Below are 18552 nucleotides of genomic sequence, written 5' to 3'. Positions count from 1 at the left end.
AGTTAACCCTACTGGCTGGGAGGTGGAAAGGGGAGGTCAGACACTTCCCACATCCCAGTCTAGCTACTTCTGCACGTGTCTTGGTAACTGCTTCAAGAATGGCATTGTCAGAGTTCTGGCAGGAACTCCTTTGCCTGGCCTTTTGATTGGGGAGTAGTACTTGGCATGGGAGCCTAAAAGGAAAGGGATACATTAACTAACACTCTTTCTTTTAAATCTTCATCAGTTTTTATTTTTGTTGCAGCAATCTTTTTAACAATCTGTGAGGGAAGTTTTCTTTCGATTTAAAAAAAAATTGCAATGTTTCATACACTTTACAAATGACATCTGTAAACCTGCATCTAAATTCTCTAATTTGAATTTTTATATGTGAATCAGTGGGAAACTGAAGGATCGTGCACAACCCTCCTTGACTAACTGTCCTGTAGTGTATAAAAATGTAAGGAGAAGCCCATCTCAGATTTCACTGGACACTATATCAGTTGACAGCAGTCTGCTGGAGGAACAGTTCTTGGAGAGTGATGGGAACGAAAGCCTCCTTTTGTTGGAAAAGGGTAAGTTGTATTTTATAATTCAAACCTTTCTGTTTGGTTCATTTTTTTTTAAATTGTAGACTAATGCTTTACAGTGCATACAGATATTAAAATAGAGCTAGCATTTACAGCGCAACAATCTTTATATTCAAAGCTTATTTAAGTGCCACAAATCTTCTGAGATTGATGTATTACACAGTAATATTAAAGATTTTGTATACAATGAAAATCAAAGTGTTAAGTTATTCAGTTAAACTGTATGTTTATATTTTGCCTCAGCAGCTTTATCTTGTAAATTTGAATGTGTAAATTATTTGACAGGTACCTGTTCATAGTTTACACTAGTGTTCACAAAAGAATTAGTCATACCCACTGCACATCAGGATTACAACAAAATAAAAGACCTGTTTCTGACCACCCACCACCAATAAAAATCCTTTTATGTTGCCAGTTTCTGTGGGAATGTATAACAGATTATTTTCATGCCAGTATAAACAACTGATGAAAATGTACTGAAAATTTTAACTGTAAATCCAAAGTCACGATATGAGCAAGTCATTTAATGTCTCCTGTTGCACAAGTGGAATAGGGGGCATAATCTTAGAATAAGGGGCTGCCATTTCAAAACTGAGATGAGAAACTTCTTCACTCAGAGGGTAGTGAATCTATGGAATTTGCTACCTCAGAGTTGTGGAAGCTGCGACATTAAATAAATTTAAAACGGAGATAGACAGTTTCCTAGCTGATAAGGAAATTAGGGGTTACAGGGAGCGGGCAGGGAAGTGGACGTGAGTCTAGGTTCAGATCAGCCATGATCCTATTGAATGGCGGAGCAGGCCCGAGGGGCCGTATGGTCTACTCCTGCTCCTACTTCTTATGTTCTTATGTAATTGGTACAGCACTCTGTCTGAACCCTGTAGGATCTTCTTCTGTTTGTGTCATCCTGATCCTAACTCATTGTGATCTGTACAAGGCTTATATTTTTGGCTAAACACTTTAGCATGTTTTTATTATATTGGGGAAAATATAAAAGTTGACTTTAATTGTTACATGCCCCACTGTTAGTAGTCTTACGTTATATCACATGGAATATTTTTTCTAATTTCTGGATGACATCCTAATGGAGGGCTGATGGTGCTGTGAGAAACAGTTTCACAATTATGTCCTTGGAACTGGGCCACTATACAGCTTGTATATTAATATTTATATCTAACTTTTAATTAATGCAATACACAAGGGTAAATTTGTAAAATATGAATTGCATGTCATTTGTGATATTGAGTTGTGATATCGCTCACAGCTTCGTTGTTCAATATTTATTGGGCCATTTGACATTGTTAACACAAGGAATAGATAATTTAAATTTCAATAGAATAGAGTGTTGATACTTGAAGGCCTTTCAGCAGTTCATTCTTCCATGTAGTATCGTAATATAGACCAACTTAATGAACTCATGCCAATCACAAATAAAAACATTATCTTGATGTTGCAGATAGGTGGTTGCACTTGACCTCTTACCCCTGCATTGTGTAAATCCCGAGGACCTGCACCATGGTGCCAGTTCATTTCTTTTCCCAGCTAAAGGTTCTTTGTTTTTTACATCACATCTCTCGGTTGCAAATTTGTAAAAAAAAAAGTCTCCAGTTTCACGACAGGAGTACACTATACAAGACAGACATTAGAGTATCAAACATTCTGTTAATCTAGCCTATCTGGGGTTTTTTTTTAGGTTTCCCAGGGGCCTATGTTGTCAGTACTGGGCAATAAATGTGAAGAAAATATATTAGGCTGCCCTTTTCAGGAGAAGCATACAAGAAGAGGAAAGCAAGAGACAGATCCCATGCCTCCTGAGTGAGTGTCCAAGAGGATAAACACACTCAGTAGTGACATTTGCCAACAAGCCCTAATCAATTTATGATGCAATTCTACAAAGTAGATGAGGCAAGATTTCTTCACAAGGGCCACATGGTTCCAGGCAGTTAATTTTCCCAAGTCGGTTGCTATCCTTGATTGACAGGCTGTCATGCTGAAGTAGGCGGCAGCAGCCTACACCCTGGACTTGGCAGAAAGATCCATAGCTTTCAGTGCATTCATCTTCTTGGGACCAGGATAGGAGGCTGTTAGTAGGAATTTACAGCTTTATGGGAAAGCGTCACTATGGACAACATGTGTCCTATGGACTATCAGAGAGGGTTATCACCTTAATTTCACAAGGTTAATGTGACAATTTTCAGGTCTGCCTTGGATGTTCTCTGGGGTACAGTGCTGCTAATCACTCCTGTGGGTGGTCCAAGTCTGTTGTATTCAAGAATATGCCCATACAGCCCAATATTTAATTGTACAATAGTGCAATGCAGGACGCCCATGTGATCTGAAATAGATATTGTGTCTTTCATATTTGCCTTCATATGTACTTCTCCAATCTTTCCTAAGATGGACTGAAACATGTAGTGAGATGAGGATAGATACTAATTGTTAAGTTGCTTAATTTTACAAACAGCAAGGGAATGTACTGATCAGATTCCACCTTGATTCAACAAACTACAGAATCCTCCTCAAGAACAAGAAAAGTCATAAAACAATACCACACTCTCCCTAGTCACAAGCTCACATAACTTATCCTGGCTAGCCATCTGATTCTGATTGGCACTGAGCTTGCGTTGAGTGAGTTTCCTCTCGCTGGGCCACACTTTGTACCTAGACTTAGGTGGCAGACCAACTACCCATGTGTCTCTTTGTCCTTTTCTCTCTGTAGTCACAGGATGTGGAAAGGCTGTCCCTCTGAATTTCTCCCTCTTCAGTGATTTGCTCGTAGGCCTGTCAATACAACCAGCTGTTTGTTGTAAGACAATTTGAATCTGACAACCAAATATGGTTTGCAACTTAATCCTTTTTATTGTGTTCGACCAAGTCTTTGACACAAATAATGTCTCTAAGTAGTAGACATACAGAAAAATAAACAATATTACCCCATTTTTCGCTGGGTAGAGATGTAACCTTCATCGATCTTTTCAATCCTAATTCTACAAATTGTTAAGGATAACTCAGGATCTTTATATGCCTCTGGTCATGCACACTGTGCTTGCTGACTCATTATGGAATGACAAGTGTTATTGTGAACAAAACCCCAGAAATGAGAGAGTTCCTACAAACATCCAGATGGTCAATCTGTTTACCATCTGGGATGTAACTAATAATCCTGAACTTATTGTCCCATCGCCTTATCTCAAGATTGCCTTGACTTTCTCGTTTCACAATGTGGCGACAAAAAGAAGTCAACCAACACGAATCACGTATCCTGCAACCCACATCCTGCACTTCAGCAGAAGCTAAACAGCACAGTCAGCTAAATTGTATCCTGGCACATTAAACCCTAAGGCATCCTGGGAATGAACAACTCTAACCATTTCATTATTTCTAGCTACAGTACAAATCTACAAGCTATCTAAGTAAAAATAAAACAAAAACTTTAATCATATGTGATTAAAACAAATTCTAATCCTACGTATATATGTATATATATATGTGTGTATATAAGACATAAGTTGTTTTATACTGTGCTTACCCCTTGGGTTGTGAGTCTCAAGAAACCATCTCCTGCTGTTAAAAATAAATAGGGTCATTTTGTTTCAATGAGCCTGTGATGAAACACTCATCGTTTCCATTTTCAGTAGACCCTGAGCTGCAGTATTCCGCAAATTGACTTGTCTAGCTTTAATACACATTTTCAATGCCTGTTGTCTGTAACTTCAAACCTGTGCAAAATCACTCTGTTTTATGAGCATAACTCATTCCAAATCCTTTCAGTGAAGAAGAAATTATCAACAATTCTGCAACATGACTGGTACCTAGGGTCCCCTAATCTGATCTTCATATCATGGAACAATATTTTCAGCTAAAATAGAAAAACTGATCGTATAGAAAGAGTTCATCCTGAACAGGAAACAATCCGTTTCTTTTCCAGGCATTTCCAGTCCCAAAAAAGGCAGGGGGAGTTCATCCTATACTGGTTCTCAGTTATAAACTGGTATCTAAAATAGGAAATATTCAAGATGATCACACTATTACAGGTAATTCAAGCAGTGTTCTCAGGGAATGCATACCTCTATTGCAGTATTGAAATTTCTTGGGTTTAAGGGGTAAAGTTTCAGTCAGTACTCCGATCCCAGGGTTTGCATAAATTGCCTGTCCGTGGTTGTAAGATATTTCAGGATGGACATCGCCATCCATATTAGTACATGGACTATTAGTTCATTAGAGCCATATGCCTGTTGTCTGCCAGCATAGCAAGGAAACGGAGGTCTGGACAAATGAACAATAGAGCTGTTGCCTTGGTACATCAATCACTTGTTATGAAGAGTAGTGAAGTTAACTCTGGTACATTGTCAGATCTTAGTTTATGGCAAGCGGTATGTTTGACAACACTATAATGGTCTGGTACATCAACAAGTATGGATAAGTAAGTTGTTCCCACTCCCTTTTTCAGGATGCAGCCCTTTTTGTACACTGGTGTATGGGTCAGGAAATTATTCTTTTGACTCGGCATGTAGCCACGGTACACAAAGGGCAGATTATTTCTCAGTTCAAGTAGAAGATTAGGAAATCTTCTGGACTTGAAGGCAACTGCAGATCGACCTATTTGCCTTAACTGGACAGCCATCAGCATCCATGTTTCTGCTGAAGGACAGAGGCAGTGTTTTGGATTATCTCCTTTTCCTGCATGCAATTCCTCTACTTCACTTGATCCCATCGAGAGTTGACAAGATAATGAGTTCATAGAGCAAATGTTATACTGCCTTTACTGGCCCCACACCATGATTCTGGCATTCTGGGAAGGAGCAATGGCATGATCCATTGTACTGCAAGAGGGATCTCCTCACACAGAAGAACAGTGGGGTGGGGTGGGGGGGGGGGGAGGGGAATGTTCTGGTTGATGGCCTGCTTATTCAAAGAAAAAGACTGTTAGATCAGAATCTCCCAGGTGGTTGAAGCATTGATTAGTTCCCATGTGGTATCCATTAATAGTGCTGGTAACACAAAAAGGAAAAGATTTATGCAGTGATGTTCTACTAAGTGGATTAGTGCTATCTTGTGTGATGAGCTGCATATTCAGAAGTATCTCCAGCAACAATTAGACATTGTTTTAAAGCCTCGTTCTATTTGAGGTCATATTGCTAATTCAGGCTTTGATGACCCATTTGCATTTGGCTTGTTAGAGAATTCTCTATTGGTGTCCTGTTTTATGCAAGCTCTTTGGAAATTATGCCCAATTAGGCCGTTAATAGTTCCCAATTGGGACATTAATGTAGTTCTTCGTAAGTTAATTTCTTGGTTGGAAAACTGCACCGCAATTGTGAGATTATTCACAGATTTAGTGAACTGTAATCTTTATTATAGAACACTAGCGCACTGAATTAGAGGTAGGCTTTTGACTTGGTAGCAAATTGTTTGGGAGGTAGGAGACAGAGTGGGGATATAGGATAGGTACTCTGAATGGCAGGATGTGGCAAGTGGTGTTCCTCAAGGATCTGCACTGAGGCCTCAGCTTTTCACCATATGACACTAAGTTAAGAGGGACAATAAGTAGTGCAGGAAATTTCAAAGGAACATAGGCAGATTAAGTGAGTGGGGAAAAACTACGGCAAATTGAGTTCAATGTGGGCAAATGTGAGGTCATCCACTTTGAACCCAAGAAAGAGCATTCACATCCTGACGATGTGTTCGGCGAGTCGGGCAGAGGCAGCGCAGCGCAACGAGCAGCAGCAGCAGCCACGACAACCCGCTGCAGCACGTCGGCCGGCAGCTCCATGGCGGGAAGCTCGCAGTCCGACTGGGAGAAGGGGAGCCAGGCATGGCGGCCAGAGGTCGGATCGTGAGTGGGAGAAGCAGGCCACCACGTGGAGCCGGTAACAGTGAGGAGGAGGCCGGAGCAGCTGAGGGACACCGTGCTCCCACTGGAAGCCATTGTATTGACTTTCTGAACACGGCGCTGTATGAATAGCTGACGTGTCCCTACGGGGAGTAAGCATTCCATTGTAATTGTACTTGTACTGGTTACATATGGCAAATAAAATTGAATTGAATTGAGATAAATCAGTATTTTCTAAATGGTGAGAAATGAGGGACAGTCGAGCAGCAAAGAGATTTGGGAGTCCAAGTACACACATCATTAAAAGCCAGTAGACAGGTACAAAAAATAATCAAAGAGGCTAAAGGAATCTGGCCTTTATTTAAAGGGAGACTGGAATACAAAGGGGAGGAATTGTGCTTCAGTTGTATCGAGCCTTGGTCAGACCCCATCTGGAGAACTGTGTTCAGTTTTTGGCACCGCACCTCAGGAAAGATATATTGGCTTTGGAGGGTGTGCAGAGCAGATTCATCAGAATGATGACAGGGTTTAGAGGGTTAAATTATGAGGACAGGCTGCATAAACTTTATGTTTATTTCTTTGAGTATAGGAGATTGAGGGGTGGCATGAATCAAGGGGTTTAAAATGTTTAAAGGATTTGATGGGATAGATACAGAGAAACTATTTGCTCTGGTGGGGGAATTGAGAACAATGGAACATAATAAAATTAGAGCTGGGCCATTCAGGAGTGAAATCAGGAAGCACATGTCGCACAAAGTGTAGTAGAAATTGGGAATTCTCTCCCACCTCTTACAAACCTATTGGAGTTCTTTGAGGATGTAACTAACGGAGTAGACAAAGGGGAACCGGTAGATGTGTATCTGGATTTTCAGAAGGCCTTCGATAAGGTCCCACACGAGGTTGGTGAACAAAATTAGGGCACATGGAATTGGGGGTAATATACTAGCATGGATTGAGAATTGGTTAACAGACAGAAAACAAAGAGTAGGGATAAACAAGTCTTTTTCAGATGGCAGGCTGTGACTAGGGTACCGCAAGGTTCAGTGATTCGGCCGCAGCTATTCACAATCTATATCAATGATTTGGATGAGGGGACTAAATGTAACATTTCCAAATTTGCTGATGATACAAAGCTAGGTGGCAGTGTCAGTTGCGAAGAGGACGTGAAGAGGCTTCAAGGGGATCTCGACAGGCTCAGTGAGTGGGCGAGAACATGGCAGATGGAATATAATGTGGGTAAATGTGAAGTTATCCACTTTGGTAGAAAAAACAGAAAGGCAGAGTATTTCCTAAATGGTGAAAGATTGGGGAATGCAGATGCTCAAAGGGACCTGGGTGCCCTTGTACATGAGTCACTGAAAGTGAATGTGCAGGTGCAGCAAGCCATTAGGAAGGCAAATGGTATGCTGGCCTTCATTACAAGAGGTTTTGAGTACATGAGTAAAGAAGTCTTACTCCAATTATGTCGGGCCTTGGTGAGACCACACCTGGAGTACTGTGTACAATTTTGGTCTCCTTACCTAAGGAAGGATATACTTGCCATAGAGGGAGTGCAACAAAGGTTCACGAGATTGATTCCTGGGATGGTGGGACTGTCGTATGAGAAGAGATTGAGTAAACTAGGCCTGTATTCTCTTGAATTCAGAAGAATGAGAAGGAATCTCATTGAAGCATACAAAATTATTACAGGGCTTGATGGGATGGATGCTGGGAGAATGTTTCCCTTAGCTGGAGAGTCTAGAACCAGGGGCCACAGCCTCAGGATAAAGGGTAGGCCATTCAGGACTGAGATGAGAAGAAATTTCTTCACACAGAGGGTGCTGAATCTTTGGAATTCTCTACCTCAGAGGGCTGTGGAGGCTCAGTCATCGGGTATATTAGAACAGAAGTCGATAGATTTCTGACAAGTAAGGGCATCAAGGGATATGGCGATAGGGCTGGTGAATGGAGTTGAGGCAGAAGATCAGCCATGACCTCATTGAATGGCGGAGCAGTCTTGAAGGGCCAAATGGCCTACTCCTGCTCCTATTTCTTATATTCTTAAACGCTTCACTGTCTCTTGTGTTGTCAGACTACATCCAGGCTTGGATGAGCCGCAATATCCACACGTTAAACATTGGTAACACCATAGAATCATAGAAAGTTACAACACGGAAGGAAGCCATTTCGGCCCATTGTGTCCACGCCGGCCAACAAAGAGCTATTCAACCTAATCCTACTTCCCAGCTCTTGGTCCGTAGCCCTGCAGGTTAGAGCATCCCAAGTGCACATCCAAGTACTTTTTAAATGTGGTTAGGGTTCCAGACCCCCACAACAATCTGGGTGAAGAAATTTCCCCTCAAATCCCCTCTAAACCTTCCCCCAATTACTTTAAATCTGTGCACCCTGGCTTTTGACCCTTCTGCTAAAGGAAATTGGTCCTTTCTATCCACTTTATCTATGCTCCTCATAATTTTATACACCTCGATAAGGTCTCTCCTCAGCCTCCTCTGTTCCAAGGAAAACAGACCCAACCTATCCAGTCTTTCCTCATAGCTAAGATTCTCTACTCCCGGCAACATCCTTGTAAATCTCCTCTGTACCCTTTCTAGTGCAATCACATCTTTCCTGTAATGTGGTGACCAGAACTGCACGCAGTACTCTAGCTGAGGCCGAACTAGTGTTTTATACAGTTGAAGCATAACCCCCCTGCTCTTGTTTTCTATGCCTCTGCTAATAAAGGCAAGCATTCCGTATGCCGCCTTAACCACCTTATCTACCTGGCCTGCTACCTTCAGGGATTTGTGGACATGCACTCCAAGGTCCCTTTGTTCCTCTACACTACTCAGTATCCTACCAATTAATGTGTATTCCCTTTCCTTGTTAGCCCTCCCCAAATGCATTACCTCACACTTCTCCGGATTGAATTCCATTTGCCACTGTTCTGCCCACCTGACCAATTTATTGATATCTTCCTGCAGTCTACAGCTTCCTTCTTCGGTATCAACCACACAGCCGATTTTAGTATCATCTGCAAACTTCTTAATCATACCCCCCTATATTCAAGTCAAGATCGTTGATATATACCACAAAAAGCAAGGGACCCAGTACTGAGCCCTGCGGAACCCCACTGGAAACAGCCTTCCAGTCACAAAAACACCCATCAACCATTACCCTCTGCTTCCTGTCTCCGAGCCAGTTTTGAATCCAACTTGACACTTTGCCCTGGATCCCATGGGCTTTTAACTTCGTGACCAGTCTGCCATGTGGAACCTTATCAAAAGCCTTGCTAAAGTCCATATACACTACATCAAACGCACTACCCTCATCTACCCTCTTTGTTACCTCCTCAAAAAATTCAATCAAGTTTGTCAGACACGACCTTCCCTTAACAAATCCGTGCTGACTATCCTTGATTAATCCGTGTCTTTCTAAATGAAGATTTATCCTGTCCTTTAGAATTCTTTCCAATAATTTTCCCACCACCGAGGTTAGGCTGACTGGCCTGTAATTACTCAGTCTATCCTTTTCTCCCTTTTTAAATAAGGGTACCACATGAGCAGTCCTCTGGCACCACACCTGAAGCCAGAGAGGACTGGAAAATGATGGTCAGGGCCTCTGCTATTTCCTCTTTTGCTTCACTTAACAGCTTGGGATACATTTCATTCGGGCCTGTGGATTTATCCACTTTTAAAGCTGCTAAACCCCTTAATATTTCCTCTCTCTCTCTGTTTATTTCATCTAATATTTCACACTCCTCCCCCCGATAGCAATGTCTGCTTCGCCCCTCTCCTTTGTGAAAACAGACACAAAGTATTTATTAAGAACCCTACCGACGTCTCCCACCTCCACACAAAGATTACCTCCATGATCTCTAATAGGCACTACCCTTTCTTTAGTTATCCTCTTACTCTTAATATATTTATAAAACATCCACAGCCATCGTCTCCTGTACTCTTGTCATCAATTCCACCCCCATCCTTGGCCACTGGCTGAGGCTGAACCAGATTGTTTGCAACCTCCCCATCCTACTCAAACTTGCGATGAACCACCAACCCCATATCCTTGCCATCACAGGGACCGCTGACTACCAACTCCATAACATCGCTCGCCTCCACCCCTGTCTCAATCCATCAGCTGCTGAAACCTTCATCCCTGCCTTTGTCACTTCCAGACTCGACTGTTCCAAAGTTCTCCTGGACAGCCTCCTTTCTCCTCAAATTTAAATTCAGCCAAAACTCTGCTGCCCCTATTCTATCTCAAAATGTGCCGCTCACCCATCACCCCGTGTTCACAGACCTCTATTGGCTTCCAATCCCAACTACCTCAGATTTAAAATTCTCATCCTTGTGTTTAAATCCCTTCATGGCCTTGCCCCGCCCTATCTATGTAACCTCCTCTCCACCTGTTCCTCTGACTTTGGCCTATTGTGTATCCTTCTGCCTTTCGGCCCACCATTGGCAAATGTGCATTCAGCCACTTAGGCCCGACACTCAGGAATTCCCTCTCTAAACCACTCCACTTCCGCCTCCCTTTCCTCCTTTAAGATCCTCCTTAAAACCCACCACTTATTTTATGTGGTCATTTTTGTTTGTTTATGGAAATCTATGCTTATTGAAGACTGTATAAGTCAACAAACACACGAATAGTGTGTTAAAGGGTAACTTTCCTGCTTCTGCACTCCTGGTCCGTACCAGGAAGAATATCAGGAAATTGTACACTCCCAACATGTGATTTTCCATCCATTGATTTTAAGAAACAGAACACCTTTGCTCAAATGCTTTAAAATAGATATTTAAAGACAGGAACAGCTGACAAGGAGGCAGGCGTTGGTTGGTTGGTGGTGGTGGGGTGGGCAGTAACTGAAGGTGCAAAAGGACTGCAGATGGGTTCGGGAATGATAGGAACACGGTTGTGGGGATGGGGGAGGATAGTTTGGGTCCCATCCTCTTGGGCCTCCAAGGCCCTCTTCCCGAACAAGGCAACTGTATCCCGTTCCCTTGCAATGCTACCACATCCCAGCAACTCCTCATACTGTAAGGCTCCAGCATCCTCCCTCTCCAAGCCCTCCTGTTATATACTTCAAAACCAATTCCTAAGTCAAGTTGAATCAAAGGGCCTCCTGTGCTTTAATGCAACAAACTCCTAGGCTGCGTTCCCAGTGCTCCCTGTTCCAGAAATATCCTCAATATATCCAGATTCTGAGACCTCTTTCCTCAATGATTGCAGAATCGCTCTCCCATTGATGATAGATCCCAGGACCTGCCCTACTTCAGTATTACTAGAACTCCCTCAACCATTTCTTTCAGACCTGCTTGTGCCTGAGACCCTATCCCACTACTGTCAGACCACAGGCTCTCTTCCCAGATCCCTGGGCCATCACAATGCTGATAAGTCAGTGTCCCTGGTAATACTTGGCATAACACCCTGTTATAAAACCTCAAATTCACTGTGAGCAATGCTATGAGAAAAATCAACCTGATTTTGATGTTCAAATAAACTGTTGTAACTTTCTGGAGTTTCATTCTCATATTCCTCAAAGTTGCTTGATTTTACTGCTCACTCCCAAGTATCCTTTCATACTCTATTTAACTGCATTAATTAGGTAACAGAATCATTTTGAGGTAAAAAGGTAAATTAACTTGCGCAATTTGCTTATTTGTACAATGGAAAAAAAAAGGAATGGGATTAGTTTTAAATTACAAAGTAATGAGTATGATGTAATTTTGTATGTGGACCATAGCCCTTCTTCACATTAAAAAGTGCTGGTAAATGTATGTTTACATACATTTAGAATTGCCATAAATCTTCACAGGTTAAAATTTTCTTTTTGCACATCAAAATTTTCAGCCAGCGTATGCCTGCTTGTTTAGTGATATTTGTTCAGCTTCATTGAAACAAAGACTATGTTCATTTTCTCAGATGCTTGTATTGATGATGCCTCCGTCATTAGTCTTAAAGAAGCTTCTATTGATCAGAGTCCAGCAGAAAGTGCCAATGGGGCATTTGGGACTGAGGATTGTGGGAGAGTGTCCCCAGATGTCTCCAGTGCTGCATCTCAAAGTGTGGAAGAGTTCCCTGGAGATTTGGTAAACATGAGCAACCTTCTGATCTTGCTGAATTTTTATGTAGAGAATTCTGTTAGCAGTTAAATGTTATTAGGATGTCAGGTACAGATAAAAGCGAGCCAAAATAAGTTTTCAGCAAAATGAAGGAAAACCATGCTCCATCACTCGTGGACATTCAAGAAGTTTTTTTCTGGCACAAAACACAAATGGAAATATTTTCAACTGGGCTGTCATGTCATCTTGCAATTCTTTCTGAAACCTGGCTTCATTTTCACTCTGACTTTCTATTTTGTAACTCATCTCTCCTCTCGCTTTCCTTTTTCTGCTGCCTCAATCCATCCGTTCCCAAACACATGCCAAATGAATTGAGTATAACCTTGGAATAACCTCTTCATAAACCCTCTGTCCATGTACTTGCTCGAGCAAGTTTGTCCAATATTTCTCCCTACACGCATTCCCCAGCCAAGAAAGCGAGCAGGCAGCCTATTTCTGGGCATCCACCTATGCAGTACTTCGACTGACCACTAGTGTATTTATAAGAGTACACTGGATGACTGCTTTTGTTTTTTTTATGCTGTTTTCAATTCTAAAGATCTGGAGTTTAAGCCATTCAGAATAATTAAAACATCCTGAAGGCACCGTACAGAATTTCTGCCAGAATAACATTAGCAAGTTCCAAATACCCAATTAAAGGAATTCAACTATTCCTTATTCTAATTTGGTGATTTTAGCTGATCTTTTCTATGATTAACCTCAACTGGCTACTTCTGATTAAATGCTTTTATTATATTTTGCAATAAAGCAATCACATACAATTACAGTGACAGGAGATGCAAGAAAATCCAGGTGTTTTATCCCAATTGGGTAATGCACTTTTTAAACAGGAACAGTGCCTAGGTAAACCGAATGATCCCCCCGCCCCCTCTCTTCACCGCCCCCCCCCCCCACCAAATATATTTTTTGTCAATTTTTCTGAAAGACTCCCTAAATTGGGTCTTTGAAATAGTGCTTATAATACCCAACCAGACACGCATGCACTCATTGCAAGACCCTTATGTGCTCTTTGTCAAAAATTTAACGAGTGTTTGGATGTCAGTGTGAGGAGCTCTGTGCATTACTATAAGCTTTATAACAAAACGATATTCTTTTGATAGGTGTCAGTGATGGTTTTCAATGTTTTCGGTATTAACTGTGCGATTGATGTGAAGGGCGAGGATACAGCAGTGTGTCTCCAAGTAAACCAAGTGATACCAAACCAGCTTGGAAATGTCAGTGTTCGGCAGTACCTTAGCAACCGTAGTATGGGTACGTACCAGATTTCTTTGGCTTAAAAAGATCGGAAGTCATTTGGTATTTTGCCTTGAACAGCTCAATAAAATGGAACTGCAGATGGTTAATAGTTTATGAAACTAGCAGTCTCAGGAATTAATAAATTCTTTCAGAAAAATTATGCTACATTTGACAAGCCTCACATTGCAGAACATCTGCATAATTTTGTAAATATATTGTGTAAAATATTCTGCTAAACTTATCTGTTTGAAGATTCAACATTCAATGAAGATTTTTCATACAGGAGCCATATGGTATTTGTAAAAAGGCACCATGCATTTTTATTTTCCAAGCATGCATATGTATTTGTGTCAGAAGAATAGGCCTGCAGTTTGTACTTGAAATTTTTTTCTTAGAATTGAAATATACAAATGTTACATCTTTAGCTCTGCCCATCCCAACAGCCCTGAAGATCTGCTTAACCACTCTTGTAACTGGCCACTAAGGAGGCGTGCAAGAGCTGATGCATCCTTCAATATTCTCTTGCATTCTATAGGAAAGCACCTTATCTCTACTCATTTCCTCTTCTGATGACCATCTTTGTGGAAGTTTTTTTTTAAACTCCTTTTTGCACTGTTTTCAAATCTTAATCTTAATTTGTGTTCCTATTTCAGGAAACATTTCTGAATTGAAATATCTATTAATATTTAAACGCACAAATCAGCTGGTTTAAAATAATAACCTGCATAAAGTATACAATAGAAAGTGAGTGAGTTTGTATGAAGTTCTCAAATATTTATATTTTTTAGTAGACTCACTGAATTGTTTACATTCTGAATGCTATAATAATTCAGGACTATGTTGTACACTGGCATGCATTTTTTTATTTGGGCACTGGAACAATGAGAGCAGTCATTGCAGTCACAGATTTCTGTCCCGCAGCTGCCTGATGTTCAAGTTTGCCAGTCCTAGTTAGAATCATAGAAAATTACGGCACAGAAGGAGGCTATTTGGCCCATTGTGTTAGTGTCGGCCGAAAAAGAGCTATCCAGCTTAATCCCACTTTCCAGCTCTTGGTCCGTAGCCTTGTAGGTTACGACACTTCAAGTGCATATCCAAGTTAAATGCGGTGAAGGTTTCTGCCTCTACCACCCTTTCAGGCAGTGAGTTCCAGACCCCCATGACCCTCTGGGTGAAAAGATTTCTCCTCAACTCCCCTCTAATCCTTCAACCAATTACTTTAAATCTATGCCTCTGGTTATTGACCTCTCTGCTAAGGGAAATAGATCCTTCCTATCCACTCTATCTAGGCCCCTCATAATTTTATACAACTCAATTAAATCTCCCCCCCCACCTCCTCTGTTCCAAAGAAAACAACCCAGCCTATCCCATCTTCCCTCATAGCTAAAATTCTCCAGGCCTGGCAACATCCTCGTAAATCTCCTCTGTACCCTCTCTAGTGCAATCACATCTTGTAATGTGGTGACCAGAACTGTACGCAGTACTCTAGCTGTGGCCTAACACCTAACTAGTCTTTTATACAGTTCTAGCATAACTTCCCTGCTCTTATATTCTATGCCTCAGCTAATAAGTAGCCCATATGCCTTCTTAACAACCTTATCTACCTGTCCTGCTATCTTCAGGGATTTATGGACATACACTCCAAGGTCCCTCTGTTCTTCTACACTTCTCAGTAACCTACCATTTATTGGCCCAGAAATTCAGGTCGGGGGCTTCCCACGGGTGTAAGCCCCCGAACTGCACTTAACTTGCGCGCCGGCAGTTGAGCTGTAGGGCCCCGTGGAATCCCGCTCCGGGGCCTGGCCCAGCTGCCGGCGCATTGTGCTTGCGTGTCCCAGGGGCGTAGTTAGTGCGATGCGTCCCCTGGGATCACGTGGGCCATGGGCAGCCAATCGGAGGAGGGAATAGCCCATTCATAAGATTGACAGGAAGACCTGTCAAAACTTAAATACTACGGGCCCCACAATAGCAGTAAACCTTCAAATAATTTTTTTTTTAAATCGCACTTTTTAAATAAACTATAAATTACATTAAATAACTATTTTAAACAATAATTTAAATTTTTGAAAAAATAATTTTATATTGTAACGGGTCTAAAAATAAACTTAACTTGCTTTAAAGTATTTAAAAATAATAAACCTGTGGAAAAAATGTTTTAATTTTAATTAATTGACCACTTACCTTGTAAAAAGCAGGCCTTACGCCTGCTTTTTAAATGTGTAAATCCTGCAGGCTTAACCTCGCATGAAAACCTAAAACAAAAAAAAAACGTAAGTTCGATGAGCACGCGCAGCCTCTCCTGCGCGCGCGTTCGACCTCTGAACCCCTTCGTTCAGAGGATCGGAAGTGCCGGTTTCCCGCGCATGCGCAGTGCATGCAGAAAACCAGCACTTCCATTCGGCCTACAGGTGAGTACCCCGTGCGTACTCACCCATGGAGACCCGAATTTCTGGGCCATTGTGTATTCCCTTGTCTTGTTAACCGTCCCCAAATGCATTATCTCACACTTCTCCGGATTTAATTCCATTTGGCACTTTTCTGCCCACCTGACCAGTCCATTGATACCTTAGTCAAATCTACCGCTTTCTTCCTCACTATCAACCACACGGCTAATTTTTGTATCTTCTGCAAACTTCTTAATGATGCTCCCTATATTTAAGTCTAAATCATTGATCTATACTACGAAAAGCAGGGGACCTAGTATTGAGCCCTGCGGAACCCCTCTGGAAACAGCCTTCCAGTCAGACAAACACCCATTGACCATTACCCTTTGGTTCTTGCCACTGAGTTAATTTTGTATTCAGCTTGCCACTTTCCCTTGGATCCCATGGGCTATTACTTTTCTGACCAGTCTGCCATGTGGGACCTTGTCAAAAGCCTTGCTAAAATCCATGTAGACTACATCAAATGCGTCTACATGGATTATCTCCTCGAAAAATTCAATCAAGTAAGTCGGATACGACCTTCCCTTAACAAATAGATGCTGCCTGTCCTTGATTAACCTGTGCCTTTCTAAATGACGATTAATAGTGTCCCACAGAATTTTTTCCAATAATTTTCCCACCACCAAGGTTAGGCTGACTGGCCTGTAATTACTCTGTCTATCCCTTACTCCTTTTTAAACAACAGTATAATGTTGGCAGTCCTCCAGCACCACGCCTGTAGCCAGAGAGGATTGGAAAATGATGATCAGAGCCTCCGCTATTTCCTCCCTTGCTTCTCTTAACAGCCTGGGATACATTTCATCCGGGCTTGACAATTTTTCTACTTTCAAAGATGCAAAACCTCTTAATAATTCTTTTCTCACTATGCTTATCCCATCCAATATTGCACACTCCTCATTAACTACAATGTTTGCATTGTCCCCAACCTTTGTGAAGACAGATGCAAAGTATTGATGTAAGAACCATACCCACGTCTCCCGCCTCCACACAGTTACCTTTTTGGTGTCTAATAGGCCCTACTCTTTCCTTAGTTATCTTCTTGCGCTTTATGTATTTATAAAACATCTTTCATGCCCTCTCTTTGCTTTCCTAATTTCCTTTTTAATTTCACCCTTGCACTATCTATACTCCTCTTGGCTTTCTACGGTATTGAGCTCAGTATCTGACATTAGCTTCCCTTTATTGCCTTATCCTACCCTATATGCTCCTTGACATCCAGGGTCTTTAGAATTGGAAGACCCACCCTTTTTCTTTGTGGGAATATATTTGCACTGAACCTTCATTATCTCCTCCTTGACTGCCTCCCACTGCTCTGACACTGATTTACCTTCAAGTAGCTGTTTCCATTCCACTTCCGCTAAATTAGTTCTGCTAAGATTTGTCAACTCTCAGTCTGCATCATCAGGTGGTGCTTCATACAAAATTCTAAGCCTATTCTTGTATTAAGATATTCCTTGGAAGCTCCATGGCATTTGTAAAGCAGTCCATACCACCTTATCAACTGAAGAAGCTTTATGGGCACAGGAGTATTTGGCAGGATGAATAGTTGAGGGTACAAAAATATAAATAGGATTCTATACAATATGGTGGAGTAACATAAAAAATCTAAGGATTTATTTGTGTAATGTAGTTTTCAGCGCAATTTTGCTAATAACAGATGATCATTATCTCATTGCTGTTTGTGGGATCTTGCTATGCGCAAATTGGCTGCCGCGTTTCCTACATTACAACAGTGACTACATTTCAAAAGTGCTTCATTGGCGGTAAAACACTTTGGGACGTCCTGAGGTTGTGAAAGGCGCTATATAAATGCAAGTTCTTTAATGTTTATGGAGTGAATCTGACATGAATTTAACACCAAAGGAAACACTGCAGTAAAAACTGTCAATGCCTGGGCATACCAGTTTTTTAAAAAAAGTCTCTGGTAGTGAGTTTTGCACTTGTATAATACTGATGTTGCTGTAGTATGTAAATGTGGCTTGGATGTAATATTGAAGTCCAGAATTAATTTCTGGAAGAGTACACTGGATGTGAGTCTGTTTTGCAAACCAGACAACAAGCAAGTGGCATCGCATCTCTTCCAAGCACTTGCACTTTAGAGGTCTGAAGTTTAAGACCTGTAGAATTGTAAATGCTGCCATTCCCTGGAGAAATCCTGGAGATATCCAGAGGTAAGTGCAACAGCAACCATTAGGACTTATTTTTTAAATGTTCAGGTTGAAAAGTGGTTAACCACAGTTTTTTTGTGGCTCAATAGAAAGACAATGGTAGCGTTCACCATCATTCTGCCTTTGAAACTGACTGCAACTTCTGTCATTCACTGCTCCTCCACAGGCTGCTCTGTGCCTGCCCCCACAGAGCTGGCAATC

General features: G+C 41.5%; 1 protein-coding gene across 7 annotated transcripts in view; it reads left to right on the top strand.

Annotated features, from left to right (window-relative positions):
• The window catches only part of bltp3b (bridge-like lipid transfer protein family member 3B), a 145368-nt gene that overhangs the window by 89898 nt on the left and 36918 nt on the right, over positions 1 to 18552 (top strand). For 6 of the 7 annotated variants that reach the window (XM_086010215.1, XM_086010212.1, XM_086010213.1 and 3 more), the window contains 3 exons: positions 379 to 554; positions 12304 to 12470; positions 13604 to 13754. In XM_086010215.1, the coding sequence (XP_085866341.1) occupies positions 379 to 554; positions 12304 to 12470; positions 13604 to 13754 (494 nt within the window). The remainder of the gene's footprint in view (positions 1 to 378; positions 555 to 12303; positions 12471 to 13603; positions 13755 to 18552) is intronic. The other variant, XM_086010216.1, reaches the window with a different exon arrangement.

Source organism: Somniosus microcephalus, chromosome 17, assembly GCF_052327205.1.
Source record: "Somniosus microcephalus isolate GS21.2 chromosome 17, FLI_Smic_1.0, whole genome shotgun sequence".
In the NCBI taxonomy this organism is placed as follows: Eukaryota; Metazoa; Chordata; class Chondrichthyes; order Squaliformes; family Somniosidae; genus Somniosus; species Somniosus microcephalus.
Note: the sequence above shows the minus strand (reverse complement) of the source record. Positions and strands in the feature narration are given on the sequence as shown.